General features: G+C 47.0%; 1 protein-coding gene and 1 pseudogene across 2 annotated transcripts in view; one reads left to right on the top strand and one right to left on the bottom strand.

Annotated features, from left to right (window-relative positions):
* Positions 1 to 1,578: 1,578 nt before the first annotated feature.
* On the bottom strand, positions 1,579 to 1,933 carry LOC103725691 (annotated as a pseudogene).
* A 1,342-nt stretch (positions 1,934 to 3,275) lies between these two features.
* Positions 3,276 to 10,965, top strand: part of Fa2h (fatty acid 2-hydroxylase) — a 69,849-nt gene continuing 62,159 nt past the window's right edge. For both annotated transcript variants that reach the window (XM_008822971.1, XM_008822970.1), the window contains exon 1: positions 3,276 to 3,545. In XM_008822971.1, the coding sequence (XP_008821193.1) occupies positions 3,276 to 3,545 (270 nt within the window). The remainder of the gene's footprint in view (positions 3,546 to 10,965) is intronic.

Raw genomic sequence — 10,965 nt, forward strand, 5'->3', positions numbered from 1 at the left:
TGGAGACCAGGAGAGGGCTTAGGATTCCCTGGAGATAGAGTTACTCTTGTGAACTGCCTGACATTGGTGCTGGAAACTGAACTCTGGTCCTCTGGAAAAAGAGCAAGGGTTTTAACTGCTGAACCATCTCTGCAGCCCCAAGATAAGTATTTTAATAAGTCTCTCTTTTTGTTTTGAGACAAGATCTTCTTGTAGCCCTGGCTGGCCTTAAACTTTCTATGTAGACCAGGCTGGCCTCAAACTCCCAGAGATCTGCCTGAGTCTGCCTCCTGAGTGCTGGGATTAAAGGTGTGATCCATCATGCCCAGCTATCTATCTATCTTTCTTTCTTTCTAAAGGTGTGCATTTTCTGTGTCTGTGTGTGCGTGTGTGCCGTGTGTGCATGTGTCCGTGGATGTCCATTTTTAAAACTCCTTTAAAGTTGTAGTAAAACATGTATAAATCAAACATTTCAGCAATAAATTCTGCATTTCAATGCACATTCACATTGGGTGACAATATAATTCTTTTAGATACCACATTATTATATATTGTAGGTACTGAATTTGGGGGTGAATTTAAAGTTTTTTATTCTTAAAAATTGTTTGATTTTCATATCTTTGTAAGATTTTTAATAGCTTATTATTTTATGTGTATGTTGTCTGATGTATATAAGAGCACCTGTTTGTGCAATGCCCAAGGAGGACAGAAGAGGGCATCCAGATCCCCTGAAACTGAAGTGACGGATGGTTGTTAACCACCATATGGGTACTAGGATTCGAACCCATGTCCTCTGCAAGGGGAGTGAGTGCTTTTAACTGCTGAGCCATCTCTCTAGCCTCAAGATTTTTCATATAAATTCACATATCATTAAAAAAAATTCAGCAGGGCGTGGTGGCACACGCCTTTAATCCCAGCACTTGGGAGGCAGAGTCAGGTGGATCTCTGTGAGTTCGAGGACAGCCTGGTCTCCATAGTGAATTCAGGACAGCTGGGGCTACAGGGAGACCCTGTCTCAAAAAGAAAAAAAAAAAAAAAAACTTCAGAAACAATGTCCCATTTAGGGAAGATGGTCCCATTTCCCTACTGTCCCCAACTGCCCTGTACCACCTTTAGTGGACTATCATCAGGCTGTCAGCAAACACCTTTGTTTTGTTTTGTTTTGTTTTGTTTTAGACAGGTTCTTAACTATGTAGACCAGGCTAGCCTGGAACTCACAGAGATCCACCTGCCTCTCCTGGGATTAAAGATGCCTGACAGCAAGAGCTTTTGATGAAACACTTAATTCAAATTTACCATGAGTCAGTGGTAGGTTTAACACTGGCAGCTATGTTTGCTGGCTGGGTAGATTCAGGTATATTTTAGGCCTGGAATAAGATATCTCCACCTAACTGAAAATTGCTACTCTAAAACTGCCCCAGCCAGGACAAGAAGAGACTGTCCTGTGGCTCATTCATCTCCAACTCTTAACTAGCCTGTAGAGAGATGGGGGAGGGAGAGAGAAGGATCCTCATGGACAATGCTCGAAGAACATTGCAGGTAGGCCCAGCCAATGTGTCTTGTAGCTTTCAGACCCAGTTTGTCCCTTGAGACTCCAGATCATATCCAAGGCAGGACAATGCAATACAGGAGTAGTCCCAAAAGGTAGTAAGTGAGGAAGTAACCTAGAATGCAACATGTGACTGGAGAACAGGTTTTCCAGTTATTCAAAAGTTTCATGATACAATTTCTGGGGGGCCTTTTGTCCTGGTGGGGAGTATTCCCCAAGAGGCTTCCAAGGCAGTCTTTAGGATCTCAACAGTGGCTCTTGACCTGAAGTAAGTGAGCTGGAAACTAGCATACAAAGTAGTAGATGAGCCAAAAAACCTTGTGAGAACCCACAGCATTACAGTCAGGATGTGCAGCTGTCTGCAAACCTCAGCACCTCTTTCCAGGATGTGTCCAGGGGCCACATCCTCTCACTACCAAAGCTGAACTTCCTCAGGCTTCTCTACATCTTGACCAAACTTGCATTCTCTTCCTCTTTCCAAGGTCAAGTTCTGGCCTTAGTGGTCACAAGGGATGAAGCCCATACTTACTTTACAGTTAAATCAAGTAAAATCAAAAGAAAGCTAGTCAATCCTCCCTCTAGCTATTTGCCAACTTCCCTTGGCAAGAAGCCCCTTGCTAAATCAGACTCTTAACTGGCAGGACTCTTAGTGATCAACTAGTTTCATTCTTTTATTTTCCCACCAGATAAATAGGCTCCAGAGATTCATTAGATACTATGAGTCCAGTGTAATTACCATGTCCATTTTAAGAATGTGAAAACTGAGATGCTCTGGGGTCAAGTGATAGCCTACTACTTAAAGAGGCTCACTTTCTTTCCTTCTGAAACTTCACGCCTTGTGTCGTGAGTGAAACACAGACAAAGGGTATACACCTTTCCAGTCAGGATGATAGCGCTGATCTCCCATGCCTAGTCCAGTACTTTCTTTAACGATAGAGCATGCTATTGCTGGAGGCTTATGGTGGTGGGCCCTATCTGGGAAAGTCTGTTGAACTGGACCCTCTGGTTAAGACTAACAACCCGAGTGGAGGGACCTAGGGTCTTCAGGGTCCCAGGCCTCGCGGGGGACCGCCCTGAGCCAACGGCCACCTTCGGCTAGCCCTGCGGTGCAGCAAGTCCCGTTCTAGCCTGCTCTTCGCGGGCACAGTTCCTACCCGGGACAGGGCATCGACCATCAATCACCCCAAGGGAGCCATGGCCCCAGCGGTTCATCCCTAGGGAGCCGCAGGGCCAGGCCAGCCTGCAGTGCGGGAAGCAGACACAACATTTTTTTCCTCCTCTGGCACCAGATGCCTGCCCTACTCCTTCTTCTTTGGGCCCTCCGGGAACTGCAGGATCCAGTACAGCAAGTTTCCCCTCGAAGTTGCAGAAGTTACGTATTCCGGGGCGATCTGGGCCCCGAGGATGTCGGTCCAGGAGTGGCCGGGCTCGGTGCGCCCGCCCTCGGCCTGCGCCGGGCCACACCTGGCCGGCACGCCCACTGCCTGCCCCGGGCCACCTGGAGAGCCGCGCTCGGCGCCCGCTAGGCCAGGCTCCGGTCGTGCCAGGCCTCCCAGCCGGCCAATGAGGATGGGGCTCGGAGCCGCCGCGTCCCGCCGAGCGGCCAATGGGAGCTCGGCATGCAAATGAGCAGGTGCGGTGGCTGCCGGCCCGTTGAGGCGGCCCCGGCTCCCGAGATGTTAGAGGCGCGCTGGGCTGCCGCCGAGCAGACGCCCGGGCTCCCGGCTCAGCGCTGCGCTCTCCTGCCATGGCCCCCGCTCCGCCCCCCGCCGCCTCCTTCTCGCCCGCCGAGGTCCAGCGGCGCCTGGCGGCCGGCGCCTGCTGGGTCCGCCGCGGAGACCGGCTGTACGACCTCACCAGCTTCGTGCGGCACCATCCCGGGGGTGAGCAGCTGCTGCGGGCGCGGGCTGGCCAGGACATCGGGGACGACCTGGACGGGCCGCCGCACAGACACTCGGACAACGCCCGCCGCTGGCTGGAGCAGTACTACGTGGGCGAGCTTCGAGGGGATACGCAGGTACCACTGGCCGGCGGGGGGCACAGGCTCACCCCTCCTCCAGCCGCCCTCTCCGAGCGAGCCCTGATCACCTGCCCTCTAAGAGGACTCAAGGTGACAGCCGCCAGCGCCCCCCCACCCCAATCCCCAGCCCCTTCTCTCCAGATAACAAGTCACTGCCTTCCCTTTCCACAGCTACCCCTGCCCTGGCTCAATCCTCTGATTCTCCCACCTCCCGAGCTACCTCCTCCTTCCAACTTGTTCCTTCTGCAACTTTGCTCACTGTGTCTGGCCCCAGTCCCTCCCTCTCCCCCTTCTCACCAGTCTTCCTTTCCCTTTCTCTACCAGTTCATCCCACTGGTCTCCTTTCTTGAGTCATAGGTTCGAAGGCTTACCTGGCCCTGGCTCCATAGTGCACCCCTCTCTTGATTCAAGGAGACACAGACCCAGGCTCTGCTTAGATAGCTCCCAGGGCTTTTGAGGATGGGTAGGTGTATCCTCCCAGCCCCCTTGCTTTATTTTTTGTCCAACTCCATGGTGTAGGTGTGGAAGCATGAAATAAAATGCATAAATCAGCTTGTCAAGGAAAAGAGATCAGCACTTCTATCCCAGGCTGTGTGCTAAGTGGCACTGTACTGTGTGGTGCTGGCTCTTGGTGATATTTAAACCTTCCTCTCACCCTGGGTTTTGTTAGCCCCATTTTAGGATGTGGAAACTGAGATTCAGCAAGGATCTGTAAATGTCTGAAGCCAAACAACTAAGATAATTCAAAAACCATGTGTTTTGTGCTTCAGAATCAATGTTTCCATCCCAAGGATTCCAGGGCTGGGGACAGTCCACCTAGACTGAGTAGACTCAGGTCAGGGGCAAACTGACTTTCTCCCACACCTGGCTATAGGACTGGTGACAGTAGGGCCATCTTGCTTGGATATAAAGCAACAGTTGTTCCCTACTGTCTTGAATATAAGTGCTTTTAGATCTTTGGATGAAAGGACATGCCACTTACTGTCCAGGAGGCTCCTCTAGGCCACCTTGAATTCTAATTCTTCATTGATTCAGTCACTTACTTGTTCTTGAATGGGGCTGCAATTCTGTGCTAAGCACCAACAGACACTGACAAACAAAATAAATATGGTTCCTGTATTTATGGAGTGAACAGACTGATGGGAAGGGGAAGAGAATATACTCATCACATGATAATTATTCAATTAAATTTCATTCATATTTGCAATGTTTACATTCTTGGTGTAGATTTTCAGGGGATGGGTTCAAGGACAGCTCTCTTGGGAGAGTGACATTTTCACTGATAACTAATTGATGGTAAAGAGTGATGGGAAGAACATTCCAGACAGAGGAGACAGCATGTGTGAAGGAATGTGGCAGTTAAGAGACAGTAAAAGAACCAAAGTGACCAGATGCTGACTGGCAAGGGGAATGGCTGGAAGCCAGAGGTCACTGGGACTAGATCACATGGAGCCTCAAAGGCTATAGTCAAGGGCTTGACTGGTGGAGCCATGGAAAGCCAGGGGACTTAAGCAGGGGTGTGGCACCATCAGATTTGCATCTCTGGAAGAGTATCCTGGTTCCAGTACCAAGGAAGAATGGAGGGAACTTTAGTGGATGTGAGGAGACCAGGCAAAAGGCTGCCAAAAGAAGGGGAAAGGGGATGATTTTGAGACATTTCATAGGTAAAGTGTCTGAACTTGGCAATCCACAATGGCAGCCCAATATGATCTTGGAAGCTGGTGTTTAGTGTCAGATCTTGCTGAACGAACAGAAAGCTTAGCCATAGATATAAGAAAAAGTGAGTACAGAAAATGGCAAGAGGTTGGAATCAGAGCACTAGAGATTGCCAGGCCTGTGACAGCTCACGGGCCTTCTCTGCATTGTAACTGTGTCCTATGGACTGAAGCCTAAGGGTGTGGCCTCTTTAATCAGTACCATTCTGAATGTTACTCTGAGCAGCTGTCCTGGATGACACCACCCCCCAGCTCTGCCAGCCACACAGCATTAGGGTTTGGTTTTGCTTTGCATTTCCCTGCCTGACCCTCAGGGAGGATTCAGAGGTAAAACTGAGTTCACCTTCGCTTCCCGCCCTTGCACCTGTTATCCTAAGAGTCCTGCTGTGGCCATGATTCAAACATCCAGATTTTGGGGCCCCAACCTGAGGATGTGGAAAAAACTAAAAGCTAATAATACACCCTCAGACCCAGTTGACACAATCATCCTACACTCCAGTTGCCTGTCAACTTCTGTTGACTGAGTTCAAATGTAGAAACTAGTACAAGTTCTCATTTTATTTTATGTTGTTTTGTGAAACAGGATTTTGCTATAGAGTCCAGGCTGGCCTCAAACACAAGCTCCTCCTGCCTCGGCCTTATAAGTAATGGGATTACAGGCATGTACCACTATGTCTAGTAAGGTTCTCTTTAAATTGGGGGAGAAAATCACTCAAACGAAAAATCTGTGTTTGTGCTGTTTGCATTCAAAAGGAAAGCTAGGGATTTGGGATTTAGATCAATGGTGGGGTGCTTACCTAGCAAGTTGCAAGGATTCTAGCCTTAGCTTTAAGAAAAGAGAAAACTAGATGGAAGCATTTACAATTTTCTCTCTAAGTCCTTCCAGCAACCCCACCTTGCCTTCTGCTGGACCAGGGGCGCTGACACCTGTGGAGGTGAGACCCCCCTCCTGTGTAAGGACCCAGAAGAAAGTGCTTTGAGCTAGCTCTGTTGCTGCCCTCCCTCCCCCAGGGACCTTTCTTCCCTAGCTTAGCCATTATGTGTGAGCACTCTGGGGCTTCTTCCATAGAGAAGTCCAATCCCATTTATTTCCCTTGCTCCCCACTTTGCCACACCCCCTGTATGTACATACCCCGCCACACATTCACATTCACCCAAAGGCACACACATAAAACGAGTTAAACTTGTCTGAGCTAACAGACTGTGATGTAGGGGAGATGAGACAAGTTCTACTGTGGCCATGGTCTTGAATGAGGGGAAGTCAACCCACTCACCTTGATCCAGTGAAAGAGCCACTGGCAGAGCTAAGAGCCTGGCCCCCTCATCACTGTCTCTGGCTCCCAGAGACCAGTGGGATCAAGCTCCTCAGAACACTGCTGTGACTGACAGCACAGCAGTGTTCTCCTACCTGTAGACATGAAGCCCAATTTTTGAGCTGCAACCAACAGTTTTTAAAACAAACAAACAAAACTCAAGATAATAAAGAAGCTAGACTGGCAAGATGGTTCAGCGGGTGAAGACACTTGCCACCAAGCATGAGAATTGAGTTCAATTCCCAGAACCCACGTGGTGGGAGGAAAGAACACATTCCTGGAAACTGTTCCCTAACCTCCCCATGTGTGCTGTGTATACGCAAGCGCGCACACACACACACACACACACACACACACACACACACTAAATAAGGGGCTAGAGAGATGGCTCAGCAGTTAAGAATACTTGCTGCTCTGGGTGTAGTGGTGCATGCCTGTAGCCCCAGCACTTGGGAGGCAGAGGCAGGAGGATCTCTGTGAGTTCGAGGCCAGCCTAGTCTACATAGTGAGTTCCAGGTTAGCTGGGGCTACAGGGAAACCATGTTTCAAAAAGACCAAAAAAAAAAAAAAAAAAAAAACCACTTGCTGGGTTTGGTTCCCAGTACCCACAAGGTGGCTCATGACCATAATTCCACAATGCTCTCTGCTGGCCTTTATAGGCACCAGGCACGCACATGATGCCATACATACATTCAGGCAACATACTCATACATATGATATAAAATAAAGACTTTAAAAAATAAGTAAGTAATTTTAAAAAGGAAGCAGAAAAGCAAGGAAAGGATTCTGTGGAAACCTCCTTCTTCTAAGGTCATAAATGCCACATTTCCCGGACTTTGTCATCCATGAGTCACTGTCATCATTCTTTCCAAATTGACATACCACTTGAATTATTATATTTAACACTTATCTTTATGTAGACTCCCACTTTTTATTTTAGCATTTACTACCCCTAGATGATAAGACCAAGAGAATTACAGGTCTTATATATACTTAAAAATAAATATAAAACTTCTGTCATATTTATTTTATGTATGTAAGTGTTTTGCCTGTGTGTATATAAGTGCACCTGTGTCATGCATTGCCCACTGAGGTCAGAAGAGGGTGTCAGATCCTTCAGAACTTGAGTTATAGATGGTGGTTAGCCACCATGTGGGTGCTGGGAACTTACCTGTGTCATGCATTGCCCACTGAGGTCAGAAGAGGGTGTCAGATCCTGCAGAACTTGAGTTATAGATGGTGGTTAGCCACCATGTGGGTGCTGGGAACTGAACCCAGGTCCTCTAGAAGAGCAGTCAGTGCTCTTAACCACTGAGCCATCTCTCCAGCCCCAATATAAAACTTTTTTAGGACAGACTAGCCTCAAATTCACTGTGTATCAGAGAATGACCTGCTTGAACTTATGATCCTCCTGCCTCCACCTCCCAGGTGCTAAAATTACAGGCTCAGTTTTTGTGGTGTTGGAGATCAACACAGGGCTTTGTGTGTTCTAGACAGTTACTCCACTAACTGCTACGGTTCTCAGCCCAAAACTGTTAAAATAACATTTTTAACTGTTCTGGGCACTGGAAGGATGGCTTAGCAGTTAAGAGCACTGACTGCTCTTGCAGAGGACCGGGGCTCGATTCCCAGCACCCACATGGAGGCTAACAACCACCCATAACTCCAGGTCCAGGGATCCGACACCTTCTTCTGACCTCCATGGGCTTTGTATGACATGAGTGCACTTACACACATGGATGCAATACACTCATACACACAAAATAAAAATAATAAATAAAATATTTTTTTAAAAAAAGAAAAATTCTTCCTTGTATCCCCTAAAATCATCTTGGGTGCCACCAGTGAGGTATATACCATACTTTATGAAACAGAACTCAAGCTTGGTGTTCTGTGGGTCATTTTCTAGGATGAGTGAAAGAGTTGATATTGTATACACATGCAATACACTCATACACACGAAATAAAAATAATAAATAAAATATTTTTTTAAAAAAAGAAAAATTCTTCCTTGTATCCCCTAAAATCATCTTGGGTGCCACCAGTGAGGTATATACCATACTTTATGAAACAGAACTCAAGCTTGGTGTTCTGTGGGTCATTTTCTAGGATGAGTGAAAGAGTTGATATTGTATACAGTAAATGCACAAATGTACATTTTCCTGATGAGTTACTTTTGTTACAGTCCAACCCAAATCCTCTTTCAACTCCAAACCTATCACCAAGGGGATAATAACTCAGAAAAAGGCCTATATTTTCACCTCATTCCATATACAGACCTGGACCAGGAGGGGCCTTGTTCTATGGTCCTCTGCCTGAGAATGTTACAGAGGAATGTAAGCCTTGGCTTGCCAGATACTAGTGTTGAGGTAGCTAATATCTGAAGAGCCTGGTGCCACATCCTAATCCCGCAGAAGGTGTCTCTGTCTCTGAGTGGCTGAGAAGTCTACACCCTCTGCCACACATATTTCTACCAGGCTTTGCAATATGCACCCAGGCTTCAGGGCTTGAGTAATTAAATGGGAATGGACACTAGGAAAGAAATTTTGGTGCCAGAAGCCTTGAGGTTCCCACTCTACCTTGGGAATTCCACCAGCACGGCACAGCTTGGAGGTCTGAGCTGAAAGCCTGGAGAACTTGTAACCTGCCTCCACCTCAGCATAGTTTGGAGATGAGAAGTCATCAGTGGTCACTAACTGCCTAACTCCTCTGGCCTCCTGCAGAACCAGCGAGTCTGACTTAGAGAATGGACCCAGGGTCAGCTGGTAGCACATTCAGAGACCTAACACCCATTCCATGCCCACCCTGGGATAAACACAGGTCCCAGGAGTGCTCCCCTGTGTCACTCCAGATTAGCTTTAAGACCCAAAACTGGGGGAAAAGATCAGATATAGGGCCCCCTCAAGAATCCCACAAACACTTGAGAGTTGCCACCTGGATATATTACTAGGAAATATCCCAAACTGATGCCTGAGCCACATTCATCATCTTTGCTAAGCTTGCTGGTTTTTTTTCCATATGACACACACTTCATCCCTCCATGTGGAGCCTTTGTTTATTTGGACAGATAGCAAGCATCCCGTTTTCTCTGAAACCTACCTCGCCACTGACGCAGCCTTTGCCAGGTCTCCTGAACCGTTCCTTCCTTAAAGCAGGTTGTCAGTTCTCACCTGCTGTTCTCTGACCTGGCAGCAATCAGCAATCTTGAGGCTGATGCTGCTGCTCTGCTACTGTTTCCTCACTTGGGTCCTGGATACTTGATCATTTTGGTTTTCTGCCTGGATTCATTTTCTATTGCTACTGTAACAAAATGCCACAGACAGTGACTTAAAGCAACACGGATGTATCCTCTTACCACACTGAAGGTCAGAAGTCAGACAGGAGGGCATTCTTCTAGAGGCTCTGGAGACCACTTTCTTGCCTTTTCCACCTCCCAGAGACTACCTTACTACCTTGTGTTCCCTGGATGACTACTAGCCAGCGGCTAATTAATCTGTCCCCCACTTTCTTGCCTTTTCCACCTCCCAGAGACTACCTTGTGTTCCCTGGATGACTACTAGCCAGCGGCTAATTAATCTGTCCTCAACTTCTACCACCACACCTTTATTTCTGACTCCTCTGCCTCCATCTTCCACTTAAAAGTACTCTTGGTATTATATCTGCCACACCTAGATAATCCTGGATAATCTCTGCAATTCAAGATCCATAACTTACATCTGCAAAGTCCTTTTGACAAGTGAAGTAACATACACACAGGTCACAGGTATTAAGACATAGGCCCTGGGAGGAGGGGGCATTGTTCTGCCTACCGTGCCAGTACGCTCAATCACCGCTTCTCAGTCTCCACTGCTAGGTTCAGAAAAGTGGGAAAGGCTTAAATATCCCATTTAGTGCCTTTTAAAATATTTATATTTATGTTGTAATTTTTTTAACCTTTTAAAAAGTTGTTTGTACTACAAGTTTCTGTAAAGAATAAAAGTGAGTGGGCTGGAGAGATGGCTCAGTGGTTAAGAGCACTGGCTGCTCTTGCAGAGGACCTGGGTACAGTTCCCAGCACCCATATGGTGACTAACAACCATCTGGAACTCCAGTTCCAGGGGACCCAATGCCCTCTTCTGACCTCCATAGGCATTGCACAACACGGGTGCACTTACACACATGCAGACAATACACTCATACACAAAATAAAAACAAATTAAGAAAAATTTTAAGAGAAAGCAGGAAATAAATTTTATTAGATCTGTCTGTAGCAAGGTTATATTTAGGTTATGATGTTAGATATAGCTTTAGTATATATTAGGCTAATATAATCAAGTTATATTATTTCTTTTTCCATAAAAGGAAACTTACCAATTTCTTAGGGAAAAGCAACTTTTTGCTAATGTTAAG

The sequence above is a fragment of the Nannospalax galili genome, unplaced genomic scaffold (genome assembly GCF_000622305.1).
Source record: "Nannospalax galili isolate Female #2095 unplaced genomic scaffold, S.galili_v1.0 scaffold568, whole genome shotgun sequence".
Classification (NCBI taxonomy): Eukaryota; Metazoa; Chordata; class Mammalia; order Rodentia; family Spalacidae; genus Nannospalax; species Nannospalax galili.